The sequence below is a fragment of the Urocampus carinirostris genome, chromosome 16, assembly GCF_059441175.1.
Source record: "Urocampus carinirostris isolate Australia breed hairy pipefish chromosome 16, RoL_Ucar_1.0, whole genome shotgun sequence".
Lineage (NCBI taxonomy): Eukaryota > Metazoa > Chordata > Actinopteri > Syngnathiformes > Syngnathidae > Urocampus > Urocampus carinirostris.
Genome location: NC_142364.1, coordinates 24,400,403 through 24,415,923, shown reverse-complemented (window position 1 = coordinate 24,415,923; position 15,521 = coordinate 24,400,403). Strand labels below are relative to the sequence as shown.

The 15,521-nt window shown below is 38.9% G+C and overlaps 1 protein-coding gene across 5 annotated transcripts; it reads left to right on the top strand.

Annotated features, from left to right (window-relative positions):
• Positions 1-461: 461 nt before the first annotated feature.
• Positions 462-15,268, top strand: dck (deoxycytidine kinase). Of its 5 annotated transcripts, XM_088356270.1 has the most exons (9): positions 2,226-2,336; positions 2,407-2,455; positions 2,696-2,774; positions 2,935-3,050; positions 10,943-11,136; positions 12,443-12,590; positions 12,722-12,837; positions 13,797-13,896; positions 14,274-15,268. In XM_088356270.1, exons 1-9 carry the CDS (start codon positions 2,230-2,232, stop codon positions 14,298-14,300), a joined length of 936 nt encoding a protein of 311 aa, XP_088212396.1. In that variant the 5' UTR covers positions 2,226-2,229; the 3' UTR covers positions 14,301-15,268. The 5 variants fall into 5 exon arrangements, with proteins under 5 accessions (XP_088212400.1, XP_088212399.1, XP_088212398.1 ...); XM_088356272.1 differs by lacking the exon at positions 2,407-2,455 and having other exon boundaries at positions 2,220-2,336; XM_088356271.1 differs by lacking the exons at positions 2,226-2,336; positions 2,407-2,455 and having other exon boundaries at positions 2,481-2,774.
• Positions 15,269-15,521: the final 253 nt, after the last annotated feature.

The window sequence follows — 15,521 nt, the reverse complement described above, 5'->3', positions numbered from 1 at the left end:
GCTAAAAACATTAGGGAGTGGACTGGTGCCAACTTTACCACGACCCAAGAACAGGCCAGGAACCGTCAACAGTGGAGAAAGCTGTCCAGAGATGCGTTCTCATTATTGCCCTGATGACCCACAGGGCTAAGGGACTTGTGTACTGTGAAGTAGTCATATAGTTATTTTAAAAAAATAAACATTTTTGTGTGTATTTTTTGTAATTTTAAACCAAATTGAGAAGGGTTTTACAACCCCTAGCAAAAAGTATGAAATCACAAGTCAGGGTCAAGCCCTCACTCAGACATTTTATTCTGTAGAAAAAACTTCAGATCACAAACATGAAACAAAAGTAAGGTCTTTCCAAAGTTCAACATATTGGCATTCAGAATTACTTAAATAAATTAAGATAAACATTATTTTGAGTTGAAAATAAGGACACACTCAGTCAATTTCCTTTCCTTGATTGGGCACCTGGCTTAGATTAAGTCTGCTCGTTATTTGAGTTAAAAACAGTGCAATTATGACAGCTTGGAGAGCTCCTGAACGAAGTGGATTGGCAAGAATCATGGCTCCAACAAGAAGCCTCCTGAGACTTAAGACAGGATTGTCAGACTTCTTGAGGAAGGTAACTACTCGTATGGTTGCCAAAGATGTTGGCTATATTGAAGGGAAGGGAAGGTTTTTAAAGTCAAGTGTACTGGTAGGCCCCAAAAGTAGGTGTCAAGACAATTAAAGGCCCTATGCCAGAAAATGCACAAGAAAAATAAAGAGAAAATGAGAGGAAGGTGGAGTCAATCTATGCGACAGCTGTGCAAAATTGCCTAGAGATTTTCATATAGGTGTGGTAAAACTAAACCATTGTTGGCGCTTAAACACAAAAGAACAAGGCTGCAATGGGCCAAGGAGAGGCAATTGTGGACTATGGATGACTCAGTAGCCTAGATGGTAGTGTGCCCGCTTTGAGACTGGGAGGTCGCTGGTTCGCGCCTCGACCGAGACATACCTAATTGGTATAATGGCGGCGCCCTCTGGCTGCGGCTGCATCGACTCGCTACAACGGGTCAGGTGTATCGACATTTCGTTCTGTGTACATTGTTACAAAGAATGACAATACAAAGGAAATTATTATTATTATTATTATGTTCAATGATGAGTCATAAATCTGCAGTGGACAAGGTGATGATGCTGGTACTTAAGTTTTTTGCTGTTCTGGTGAAATTTACAAAGAGGACTGCCTATAGGATATATCAAAATTCCCACAGTCCTTAATGATATGGGGCTGCATGTCAGGCAATAAATGCACGAGTTAACATTGACATTTTGGACAGCTTCATTTGAAAAATTGTTTGGGCATGATGAACTCATTTTCCAAGATGAAATGCATCATGCCACAGAACAAAAACTGAAAGCATTCTTTGGAGAAAGATACAACCCATTGAATATCATGACCTGCAAATAGCCTAGCTCTCAACCCAATTGAAAACCTGTGGTGGAAAATTGTCCACGGTAATGATGATCTGGCAACTGCCATCGAAGAGAGTTGGCACTAGATTGATGAAGAATACTGTTTGTCACTCATACAGTCCATGCCTCAGATACTAAACGTTGTCAGAAAGGCCAAAGGTGGTGCAACTAAAAACTAGTGATATGTTTGATTGTTATTTGTCCGTTTTTCATGATTCCATATCTGATTCCTCAGGATCGCGTGGTTCCATATTATTTCCCTGTGCTTGATCTATAAAAGGACTACAGTATCTACTGACCACTTCAAAGATTTTTTTGCTCATTTCTTCTAGTGATTCTGAATGCCAATGAGTTGCAATTTTGTTATTTCAAGCTTCATACCAGAGTTTCCGTACTTTTTGCTAGGATTTGTATTATTCAATGATAATGTTTCCAAGCAAAACGTGTCATTTATCACTACTACACTACCCTGTTTTGCATGTATCAGATTCGGATCAATTCCAACATTTCCAGTATCGCCCACCCATACCCGATGTTGCAGCTGCTGCAGAATTGACGACATCCTGGTATGCCGTAGAAAATATATCATCGTTAACTTCTCTTGAACACGTCGTGTATGAAAGTAAAGTAAACTGTTGACATCGTGAAGTCTTGGTAGTTATGATTTCTCTATTGTGAGAATAACAATGTCACAATTTAGAACAATCAAAAATAGGTTAGTTCATACTTTGAAAACCAACTGGGCGGAAGTGAAGACTACGAGCCTTCGGTTGCCACAATGCAATGTGCAAATACCAACTGTTAGCAGATGTGCCATTATTTTGCCCAGTATACCCTTTTATATTAATTCCTGCAACTTTTTGCTCCGACGTGACATCGATATCTCGGGTGTAAGTGAGGACTTCCAGATATGTTTAGTCGGAGTTACCGTTTTTCTACCATGCTCCTCTTTTGTGACAGCTATCATGCAGCATCTCCGAATACATATTCCAAATTTCAACGTGTAAAGGTATAAATATGCTCTTTTGGGTGTATGTCATGTAATCAGTAATGATACATATTTGCAGTATTATTTTTTTATTGTCACATTTCCCGGATGACGTATCACTTCCGGGTTGCAAAATCTGTGATTGGCCGCCAAATTTTGACGTCCATCCCGCCGATTTTTTGTCGTTATCTCACATCGGACCTGTTACGTTAGACTTGAACGTCCAATTGTTTTAATTTCAACATGTCTTTAACCACGAAGAGACCCCGTTCCGATATTGATCTCGTGAACCTATCCATGGAGAAGAGGATTAAGCGTATTTCTATCGAAGGCAACATCGGTCAGTATTATTAAACAATACATTTGTGTAGTGTCCTCACTCATGGGCAGTACACTGCGTAGATTTGTTTCCATGCTACGCTCGAAAAATCTTGTAACATAGATTTAATTCATCTATTGTTTTGAATACTCAATTTTTCCCATTTTGCGTGATGCGCTAGCGGCAGGAAAGTCAACTTTCGTCCGCCTTCTGGAGGAGGAGTGCGCCGACTGGGAGGTAGTACCCGAGCCCATCGCTAGGTGGTGCAATGTCAACACAACCGGCGGAGAGTTTGAGGTGCAGTATTGTGTTCCCCTGTTTATTCGCTACTAGCAAATTCAATGCTTTGTACATAAGAAATAATGGTAAACTCATTACTCTGTTCCGGGCCATATGAAAAGTCCCACTTTATAAATACAACTATTTCAAACCTGCATTTTTTTTCTTAACACAGGGTTCGTAAGGGTGCTTGAAATCTTTGAAAATGCTTCAATTGTTGTGTTTTAAGGATTAAAACGGGGTTTTCACTGATCTTTAAAAAAGCTTAAAAGGCATTGAAATAATTATTCTATAAATAAGGCCTTAATTGATATTAAAATGTCCTAAATTGTAATTTAAAGTCTCAAAAATGTGAACGTTAATAATCATTATATTTGTTTTTAACTAAAATTATTTAGTTATCTTAATGAAATGTCATTTTTAATAATTCACTGACTTTCGTGGCAACATGGCTTAGCCGCCATATCGAAAGTATTAAAAAGGTGATGTGGTTTTTGTCGGGCTTTCAGAGCAATATACAGTATGTCTTGCGTCTACCCACAACACACATAGTAACTTTGGACCACGGGAAAGTGTACATATAATGAGAAGTGGCTTTTCGACAAACGTTTTTCGCCACGGCTAAATGTTTTGCCTCGTAATGTGTACGAGGCATGATGTTTTGTGTGCAAGAAATATTTGTGTTTTTTTGTTTTCAATTGTGTTTTTTTGCTGACTTGGTCTTGAATTCCATTTCAAAAGGCATTAAAAAGAAATTAACTTGCCTTAAGCTGTAGGAACTAGAAGTTGATCGATTATTGGGCGAGCTGATTATCGGCACAATATTTGGGAATTTGATGGTTATCTGTATCGGCATATTCTTAAGCCGAGAGGCTTGGCTCGGTTGTCGCTTTTTCCCCTCCTGCCTTTATTCTCTGACACCACCCACCCCACGCCTTCTGGTTGGCTAAGCAACCGGGGGCGTAGCCTCTAAAGTAGGAAGTACCCACTCTGCACAGACTGGAGTGAAAGTTAGGGTTGTCGTGAAATGTTTTCATGTTTGCAAATACTTTTCACATTCGCAATTAACATCTTATCCTCTCACTCTAGAAAAAAAAACTTTGTTTCGGTTCCCATTTCTATGTACCTTGAGTTGGTTGCGATAAAAAAGCCGCTAGCATGCGACACAAAAGGGTCTGTGCTGTCGTCTGCCTCACGTTCTGATTGGCTGAAAACAAGCGCTGTCGGATCAATTAATTCCAACGCCCCTTCAGAATATGACTCTCCTTCACGCGAACGCGAATTTCCATATGCTTCTCAGCGCTACTCTTCCGATAGAACGGGTGTCGCGATCGTAGTCTGCAATGTGTGTTTATCAAGAAATATCGATTGGCGTGATTAAAACTAAAAAAGGATCGTTGTGCATATAACAACTTTATTAAGACATTCATGTGAACATTACTAACACTGGAGGTTATCTAATGTAGCTCAAAGCTATAATAATTACGATCAGAGGGGATTTTAGCTTCAGCGCTTTGGGGCTTCTAAGCTCCCAGAGTATCGTATCACTCTCCCTTCCCACCAACAACCACACACATCTTTCAGTTGTTTAACATATTAATTCAGTTATTTAAATAAGTAATACACAAAAAAAAATATAAGTAAATAATCAACAACCGTGTTCTCAAACACAAGCTGTTATTACCGAAAAAAGATAAGAATTCGGTAAAATAAAAGTTTGTATAATTTTTTTTAATAGATCATCTATAAACCATTCGCTATCAAAATACATTGACAATGTGGTCAACTGATAATGACAAGTATAAGGACTATTCGGAATAAGTCTTAATGTGGTGCTTGGAATCAAATAGACTGAACCATTGCAAGGCAGTGGAGTGTTTCTGATGCTGCGTTGTTCACATTTTTGGTTTTGTTTTCCTTTTTTCAAATCTTGCATTTTCATCATATTCAAACTTATCCTGTCCTGTACTAAGGAAAAGAGCAAATTTAAAATGCTATAAATTTTGGGTATGCATGGGTTGGATTTGGGGTGCCTTAGCCCCCTCAAAACATGGACTGGTTGTGCCCATGTTCACGACCACAATGAGTAGTACACAAGAAGGCATTATACTGTATAGCGTACTATTGTAGACTTTTTGTAATGCATGATTATTGTACATAGTTGTTCACTGATTGCAGTAATCAGGGCACTGTTGTGACTGAACCCCTGCTTTTATTGGATTTTCCCGTGTAAACGAACACACTTATTGGTCAAGTTAGTTGTGTTGGAATTCAAATGTATTTACTGTGGCTCTGCAAAATACATTATTCACCCCCCGAAAACACGCATATTGCGCACTGATAGGGCATCAAGTGCCCAGGAGGGCACTAAAAAACATGAGGGTTGTGTAAAAAAGTTAATAATATTCACTAATATGAAACGATACAAAAGCAGCACTAACCAAATTTCCAGAGAAAAAGGGTATCTCTGCTCCAGTCTCATGGTGCTCCCATCCCCTCCCAGTGGTATGTTTTCGATAAAGCCTCATTCGCAATTTGGTGAACACTTGTGCGAACATGGCCTCAAAACGACAAAAAGAGTTTGGAGCAGAGAAAAGAGAAAAAGGTCATGCGTCATTTGCTGGTAGTCAATGTTAAAATAAAAATGCTCATTATTGTACCGTATGTCCACATCCATTTGGTGCACTGTTTTAAAGGGTGCACTCTCCTTGGTTCAAATTATTTATTACACAAGAAAAAACAGTTTTATTCTGGTTTAATCAAGTATTTATCACAAAGTGAAACACCAGAATACAACAAAATTGTAAAAAACACAAAAAAACAAACAACAGTTTGGTAATCACCTTTTTTTAAACAAAGAACTCAAACTCAGCCAGTGGATGATAGTGTTTAGAGCTAAGATTCATGGCCCGAACCCGAGGCAATTTCGGGCCGGGTCGGGCCTGAAATGTCAGTCATACGGTCGGGTCGGGTCGGGTTCGGTCCTGCCTTTTTTTTTTTTTTTTTTTTTTTTTTTTTTTTTTAATTAATTAATTAATAATTATAAATATATGTTCATTAAAAATATATACTTAAACTATGTATGGATACTAGACCAAGGAATACTTGTTATAAAATAAATAATTTGGATAAAACGGAGAAGGAGCTGTAATTGCTTTTAACGGAGCCAGAGCATGCTCTGTGCACGTGACGTGAATGCTGTCCTCTTAATAATATTCCCCTCCACAAATTCGCGTGATTTTGGCCTGGTATCCCCGATATGGAGTCGGACCAACAAGAAGTTAAGGATAAACTCGAGAGGAGAACTGACGAGGAAAACGCACTCTGGTAAGAGTTTTAATAAGCGTTTTATATAGAATACGATCGCTTTTGTCGGAAGTGTACATTGACGTTGGTGACATTTTCATCCGCGTTAAACGCAATTTGCAGAATAAAATCACGCTTTATTGTTTAAATAAACGCGTTATATAGACTAGGATCTCCCAATTATTATAATTAGCTCGCTTTATTGTTTTAATAAGCGTTTTATATAGAATACGATCGGGGGGGGGGATTTGCATAGGAGTCGGAAAAGGGCACAACACGTCAACACCCCCTCAATGATAGTGCCGCGCTAAAATCTTAAGGACGTACTACTACTGCTGCTGTGGATTATGGCCCAATGATCAAGTCGTCAAAATGACGGACGCCCTTAAATGTTTTCGCTACCTCAAAAAATGATGTAAATGTTTATACAGTTTTATTTAACTTAGGCCTAGATGTTGTAACAAAAGGCAGAGTTTAATTTGTTATCATAAATCACCCCTCCTTATAAATAAAATATGTAATTTCGGGCCCCCTCGGGCCGGGCCAGCAAATCCAGTTAATTAGTCGGGCTCGGTCCGGGTCGGGTTTAATACCCCTCGGGCCTGCGTCGGGCTTGGGTGCTTTTTTTGGGCCCGATCTTACCTCTAATAGTGTTGGGCAGAAAAAAAAAGTGTCACCGGGCGTGCTTTCACTGTCAGTGTCCGACTGTCAGTGAAAGTTTTGATTGCTTAGGGCAGCCAAATGGCTAGCAACGGCCCTGTTCAAATTGGATTTTATTTTGTTTAATGGTACTGGAGAACTTGTAAAACCTGGCTTGGTAAGTTCTCAACAAGTGCTTGACTTTGGCCACGAAAAAGGTGTACAAACCTTTTATAAACATGTTACTCAAGGCCAATTGCAGCCCGCAGGATGATAGTTTGCGGCACCCGCCTTAGTATCAACGTTTAAAGGGACGGTGTGTATTATTAAGTGCATCCTTGTGGTGAAAAAAGTTATTTATAAAACCATTGTGTTAACAATAAGCAAGAAATACATGAGCTATGAGATAACCATGCATGTTTTGAAATACTTGGTCTAGAAATTCACATTTATTTTACATATAACCACCTAGAGGAAGCTGACATAGTTGTCCACCATGTTGCTGCTACTAGTACCTCAGAAAAACAGACTTTGCAATAGGCTGCCCAAAGAAATGAGAAGAAAATTTGTGCCGTTTGATCACTAAGTTTTAGTAACTTGTATTCTCCCTTGTGCATTTTAGCACCCATTCTCTGATGCACTTTGTAGAACAGTGACACTTAGTGGTCAAATCATACACACTGTCCCTTTAATGTTGTTGCTACCCACGCAAATTTAGATTAATTTATTACTGGTTGGTTTAATTTATTTTTGTATAAATTCTCAATGACATTTATTTTTCTATTTTATTTTATGTGGCATTTTTTTTAAGATATTTGAGAACAAGTCATTTTTATTTGTATAGCCCTAAATCACGGCGTCTCAAAGGGCTTCACAGATTATTACAGACTATTTTTCAGAATATTATTATACATTCCCCTGCTCTGGAGCCGACGAGAAGAGTAGGTTATTCATATGCTATAGAGTAGAAGTGAGTTTTAAGCTTAGATTTAAACATTTCCACTGAGGTTGCAGATCGGATCTCAGGGGGAAGAACATTCCACAGCACCGGTGCCCGGATGGAGAACACTCTCGAACCAGCAGAACACTTCTTTGCTCTTGGGATCACCAGAAGACCGGCACTCTCAGAGCGTAGGCTTTGGACCAAGACATAGGAGGAAATCAGATCTGAAAGATAAGAGGGAGCAAGTCCATGTATGATTTTGTACAATACTAAGAGAACCTTGAAATCACATCTAAGGCTAACTGGGAGCCAATGCAGGTTAGCCAAATTCGGTGTGATGTGATCAGACTTTTTTTGTCCTAGTTAAAAGCCTCGCTGCGGCATTTTGTACCAGCTGAAGAGACTTGATTCTAGACTTCGGGAGACCAGAGAGCAGTGCATTACAGTAATCGAGACGGGAGGTAACAAACGCATGAATTATAATTTCCGCATCCGACTGAGACTGTATAGGACGAATTTTAGCAATGTTACGAAGATGGAAGAAAGCGGTTCTAGTTATTTTCTTTACATGCGTTTCAAAGGATAGATCAGGGTCAAATATGACACCTAAATTTTTAACTGAGTCACTCTGTGTGATGTGACATTTGTCAATGTTCACAGCAGTTTTTGAGAATAAGTTGCAGCATTTAGATTGACCAATGACTAACATTTCAGTCTTTTCAGAGTTAAGACGCAAGAAATTGAATGACATCCACTCTTTTATCTCAATGAGGCAGGCCTCCAAATTTCCACAGTTTAGTGTGGGAGATTCCTCCAACGGAAGATATAGTTGAGTGTCGTCTGCGTAGCAGTGGAAACTGATATTGTACTTGCGAAAAATATCACCTAATGGAAGCATGTAAATGCTGAAAAGAAGGGGGCCAAGCACTGAACCCTGCGGAACACTAAAGGGGTCAGATGTCATTTTGCCATATTTAACACAGTGCGTCCTATCTGAGAGGTAGAATCTGAACCATGAGAGGACGGTTCCTGGGAGACCAATCCATTTTTCCAACCGTTCTAGTAGGAAATTGTGGTGCACTGTGTCAAAAGCAGCACTAAGATCCAGCAGCAGCAAAAGTGATGAAGCGCCAGAATCCATTGCCAGTAGGAGATCATTTGTTACCTTGATCAGAACAGTGGAATGTTTTTTATCAGAGGGTTTTTTTGTGGATAACCACAATGAGCCTAACCTTACCCGGACCCTAAATCCATTGAGTTTGAGGCCCTTTTATGTAGATGTATCTAATACTGGTATATAACTATATTAAAATTTATATTGATACCAAATTATGAACACAATTGTGTACAATTTACATATCTTAGGAGTGCGGTAACCATTTTTTATTTGGTATTCTACGTATTGTCTGGCAAATTCTTCCTGAAATACCATTCTCATTGCAGTTAAGCACCTGCCCAGGAATTAATTCTTTGATCACATTTTTGTTACGGACTCCCAAACAATTACAATAAACTTCTCGTTTACTTCCAGGCACTTTATTGTCAGTTCTCTAAACACTTCTCACTCCGGCCTTGTTTGTGCGTCTTAACTCTTCCGGAAAATGTATAAGTTGAATGAAACTGCCTTTTGGACCAAAAATCGTTGCCTAACAACATTTTCCCTACAAAGCTGTGACCTCTGCAAATTTATTCTGTTAGATCGGTTCATTTGCCTAATATAACCGGGGTCACCAACATGGTGCATATAGGCGCCAGGTGCCCCCTAAGAACATCTGAGTTGGCTGTAGAAAATAGCTCATCGGTTGTGGGTCATTGCGTTTTTCTGGGAAATTTTACGTTATCTACGTATAATGATTACAACCTAATAACAAAAATCGAGATAATGTTGTGACTTATTTTTTAGAATACATATCAAGCCAGTAGCCCTTTGTTCTAATCCAGGTGTGGCCAACCTGGTCTCGATAGCAGTATGTCCAGCAGGTTTTCGAGGATTCTCCTCTCGAACTCAATTTATGCGAATTTTAATTTTGTTAGCAAGCTTTATGAGAGCTAAATAATGATCCAGGTGATTGGAATCCGCTGTATTGGAGCAGAGAAACTCCCAAAACATGCAGGACATGCGGCTCTCGAAGACCGGGTTAGCTACCCCTCCTAATCAATAACTAAAAAGTAGCTATAAGCTTCAAAATGTTGCTGACCCCTGCTGTACAGGGACTTTAATAAATTGCCCTAAGGTACATTGTGTAATTTTTGACTGCCAGATGGTACTGTATTGTCAAATCCGAACGAAAACCAGTGCCCAATGAGCACAGTAAAGCCGCAAGATACCAGACATAACATGACAGTCTACTAGGTATGGATTCAGCAACGTAACAGAAGTATGAATATTTTTAATATTAACATTGGTACGATAGTTCATTTATGTTTGCTTTTTATTTAAAACAATTTTTTGTTTTTACTAAATGAAGGTCATTTGTACCACTAGCAGGCACTAAATATTACACACTCTCCCTTTAAAATAACTATATATAAGTTAAACTTATACGGTGTGGACATGGGTACAACATAACATGGATATGCTATCCATCCTCGCATAAGCTCGACTGGGAACGTCTTCATCTGTATTTAGAGTGCAGCTGCTGCCTGTCCATGCTCTTGCTGCACATCATCAGTCACACACCCTGCTAAACATTCCAATGCCAATCGCAAGATGACTTTCCCTTAAAGCACACACTTTTCAAGATTGTATTTTTAATACAATGTGAGAAATGGTTATCTTGGAAGGGTAGTTACCTTATGTCCTTCTGAAGGTTTTGATATATATACATACATATATTTTTGCGTGTTTCCTTCCCCTCACGTGGGATTTAGATCAGGGGATGGTGTAATAGTTGGTCTGTATTCTATGCAGCCCTTTGAGACTTCTTGCAATACAATCAAGTGCAATACAAATAAGCATGACTGGACTTACGTCAAATAAAGAAAAAGAGAAAGGAAAACAAAGTGTGCCTCCGCCCAGCAGGAGTTGACGTCATCGCAGCGTAGCGGCGGAAACGTGCTGAAGATGATGTACGATAAGCCGGAACGTTGGGCATTCACCTTCCAGAGCTATGCATGCATCAGCCGAGTGCGTGCACAGATACAATCGGCCAACGGAAAGCTGCGGGAGGCCGAGAACCCCGTGCAGTTCTTTGAGCGCTCCATCTACAGTGACCGGTATGGCTAAGGTTCCTCTTTAAAAGAGACATAATGTCAAGCTTGGGCTCATTTTACCCTTTAAAAACACATTTGCAGACCATTAAAGTCATCACCGTTAGCTTGCCTGCTTAACAGTTATTATATGCTTAACATTCATTCAGATCCACACAAGATCTAGTCCCTTTTTTCAAAACTATTCATCACTATCACTAAATGTGAATTTCCCTGCGGGGATGAATAAAGTATCTATCTATCTATCTATCCAAGCTACGGCTTTTGGGACATTTGCAGCTAGCTACCATATTTCAACGGCCTGCATCATGTACTGAAACTGCAACACTCTGAAAAATTTAGTCAGAAAATTGAAGTTTAATTGTAAAATAGTTATCTGTCTAAATGAAATTGTTGGGTTCCAAAAGAGATCAATTGTGTTTTAATTATTATTTTGATTTTATTTTAACCATTTTGTGTGTTTGTGTTTTTGGAGTTTCGGGTTTTTTTCATTGTATAGTTTTAGTAATTTCCAAATAATAAACCTTTTCAAATATATTTTTTATCATTTATAAAATGTATTATTTTTGTAAAATTGATCTTAGTAACTTTACAGACTTGTTTTGTGTTCTTAACTAAACTTAAAAAAAAAATCAACTTTTAAGTGGCCCTTAAAAACGATGTCCCTCGTTTGAAGTGTCCTTAAAAATTTGAAAGTAGAATATTCCCCCCCCCCCCCATTTAAGAATGTGCTAACAATGTCCAACTGAGTTCAAAGAGCCCTTATACTTGTTTATAGACCTTACATATCTGCTTCAAGCAAAGCTGTTCAGAGCGGACCACACTGGTGGGGTTGCCGAGTGACTTCATGCTCATCACCCGTGTTTTTGTTTATATATGTTAGTGTAGCATGAAAAGCTTTAAAAAATGGCCTGTCTGAACGTCACCACAAGAAAGATGAAAAAGAATAGTTTATTTGAGCGTGACTGGGAAATGCATGAGTTTGCACATGCAACAAAGCTGCAGTGATGATTTTAGCCAGGAGATGGCGGCAGTGTGTAAGAGTTCCAAATTCCATACAGCTCCTTTAAATACATATTTTTTTTCTTTACTGTAAGAGTAAAGAGTTTGAACACCACTGCCATAAATACATGTTACAATAAGGATGATGACACCGAGTGGATAGGAATAATAAGACATATACACGCTTTTTCTTTTTAAAACATCAGACAAAATGTGAAAGTGATTCATCAGTTGAATAATGTAGTTGTGTCTCCCAAAAATTGATAGTTTGAGCATCTTCGTTGACTAAACGATGACTTTATTCTGTCAGGTACATCTTCGCCTCCAACCTCTATGAAAATGAATGCCTGAACGACACAGAGTGGTACTTCTACCAGGACTGGCACAGCTGGCTCCACAGCCAGTTTGGCCAGCATATCGAGCTGGACGGTATTATTTACCTGAGGGTGCCTCCAGAGGTAGGTCGCAGACCGGCTGCATCACCAACAACCCTCCAAGCCTTTTTCTGGAGAAAACGTCAATTAAGATGGATTTATCTAATCATCTTTATTCATATTTTTTCTTATTTTCCCCATTTCTCTGCATGCAGAAGTGCATGGAGAGACTCCAGCATCGAGGCCGTGAGGAAGAGAAGGAAATCCCTCTGGAGTATCTTGAGAAGCTCCACTCCAAACACGAGAGCTGGCTGCAACACAAGACCATGCAGTGAGACAAATTTACAGCCTTTCCAAGTCTCCCCTTTAGGCGTGCTTAAACAAAAGGGCCTACTCTCAATATAGGGCCATTGAACATTGAGTAGCTTTCATGAACCCCCAAGGGGAATGGGAGTGATCAGCCTTGGTGTTTATGTTCTCTTGACTGTGTGTGTACTGAGACTATCTATATATTTGTCTTTATTCGAATACTACATGTGTTTATTGTATACATGTTAGTGTTTACTGCAGGGTTGTCAAACTCCGTTTGGCTACGGGGCAAAATGCAGACTTTCAGTTCTGGGCTGGGCCGGTTCAGTAAAAGAATGTCAACTACAAAATTTTAGCTCTGTTTTTTCAGCATTATGCCTTATCATTACGTATTATGCTTTATCATTAGTAACTTACCCTACATGCAGTAGCTTAGTAGGTAGAGCGGTCGTTTTGGGTCCAAAAGGTCTTAGGCTCGATTCTTAGCTTCTCCAAGCTAAATGTCATTGTGCAAGAAACTGAACCCCTAATGGTGCCTTGCATGCTGGATTATGGCTATGGGTGTATGAGTGTGTTTGTGAATGGGTAGGTGTGAAGCACATTGTAAAGCGCTTTAGGAGGGCTTCTGTGACTTGAAAAGCGCTATATAGAAGCAGACTATTTATCATGTGGCCTCAGTAGATGAGACCCGGACACCTCGTACCTTTGATTCAGATTCAGATCTACTTTATTGTCATTCTAGTACACGTGTATACAGAACGAAATGTCGATACATCTGACCCGCACAGTTTCCTCGAATGTACAGATATAAGTAAAAGTTGTATTGTATTATGGCTACGTATAGTAATTTACCATAATGCCGATCGTGCAAGAGGAGTAGCTAACCAGATGTGCAAAATGGCATTGACATGCATTGACTGTTAGTATGTAAACTGTATACTTTAGTTTCTTGTGCCAACGTGGACCTTTCTGCTCATGCAGGATGGACTTTGAGTATCTGTCTGATGTGCCAGTGCTGACGCTCGATGCCACAGAAGAGTTCCAAAAGAACAACAGCAAGAGTGCTGACATGATGGAGAAGGTAAGCATAGCTGAGGACAACATTTCAATACTGTTCATTCCTTAAGCCTGGTTTTAAAAATACTACTCTTGATTTTAATGCATTTCCACCTGTTGCCTCTGTAAAAAGGCACATGTTGCTGATGTTTAGAAGACTACTGGTCAGGGCAGAAAATGGTTCAGGATAATGTATTTGTCATTAGCCTTTTAAAGGCAAAGGGAGGAACACTTAATCAAAAAGCTCATAACATTAGTATTTTTGACACGCCCCAGGATGTGTTGCTTTTCTTGATGAGCCGACACGTTTTTTTTCCTGCATTTGAAAATCTTGTGCGTGTTTGAGTACCTAATAATAGAAAACAATCTTGAGTCTACTAACTGAAATTCAAATTGTTCCAGGTAAAAGAGTTCCTGGGCACCTTATGACGAACTTCAGATGAGGCACTAACCGGAAGGAGAAAGGATGTTTTAATATTTATTCACTATTCATAAACGTCTAGTTACATTACTAACCACTTTTGTGTATTTATAATTGTGTGTATGGCTAATATACAGTGATGGCATTTTAGATTTAAACTGAAACATTTCAGAAAGGAAAAGCAGTGAGCTTGTTTAAGGTTGATTAACAAGAAGGGGAAAAGAGACAATTAAAAATGGATGCGTTTTTTTTAAATGTCAATGGTCTTAAAATAGGTCAAAAATTTAGGTATTTTGACTACAGTATTTCAAAAATATTGGGATTATTTTCATTTAAATCTCACGCGGCAATATGGTTACCATTTATTTCTCGCACTTCAATATATGAATACACTTTCCATAATATATAACAAATAATATATAGGTCAGTAAATAATGAATACATCATGCATAACATTAGTAACAAATACGTAAAAGATGCTCGAAATAGATGTAATTGACAATCACCCCAAACTAAAGTTACGTTTCGGTCCAGCAGATGGCGCCAGCCCTCCTGACATATCAACTAGAACTAGACCAACCGTGATGTTCTTAAACGCTTCATACGCTTCAACAGCATCTACAATTATCCGACAGTTTCATGATTGCAAACTTTGACTTAAAATGTAAAGTTTTAGTTGACATCAAGTGCTTCGTCTTCTGATAAAACACAGCATAAAATAGGTGTTAAGGTGCCTTTTGAGGTTTTAACATTGAAAAATGCTCCAAATTACTTTGAATTTGCTTTTAAAAAAAGTGCAGGTCCAAAAGACAAAACACTGAAGCCGTTGGGCATTTTATTTTGTTTGGAATTGCCTTTTAAAAGGGGGATTTGAATTCGATCAATGAAGCCGTTGGGCATGTGGGTTTTTACATGTATTTTATGTGAAAAATAAATATATTAAGTATTAAGAAATAAAACCGTTTTTGCACCACAATTCCTCCTTTCTGTCTTGTTGCCCAAAAATCTTGGTCGACTTGCTCTATTCAGGGGATTAAGAATATACATGTGTGAGTAGCGTTATATTTCTGTGGTTTCCCTTGACCACTAGGGTTGTAAGGGCACCATTTCCTGTGGTGTGTCTTGGGCAAGTACAGCCTGATGGTGGCCATCCCTCCCTAGGCCAACATATCTTTCCACCCAGTTTCTACTTGAAATCCATTCATTATCTGCATGGCTTATCCTCAGTA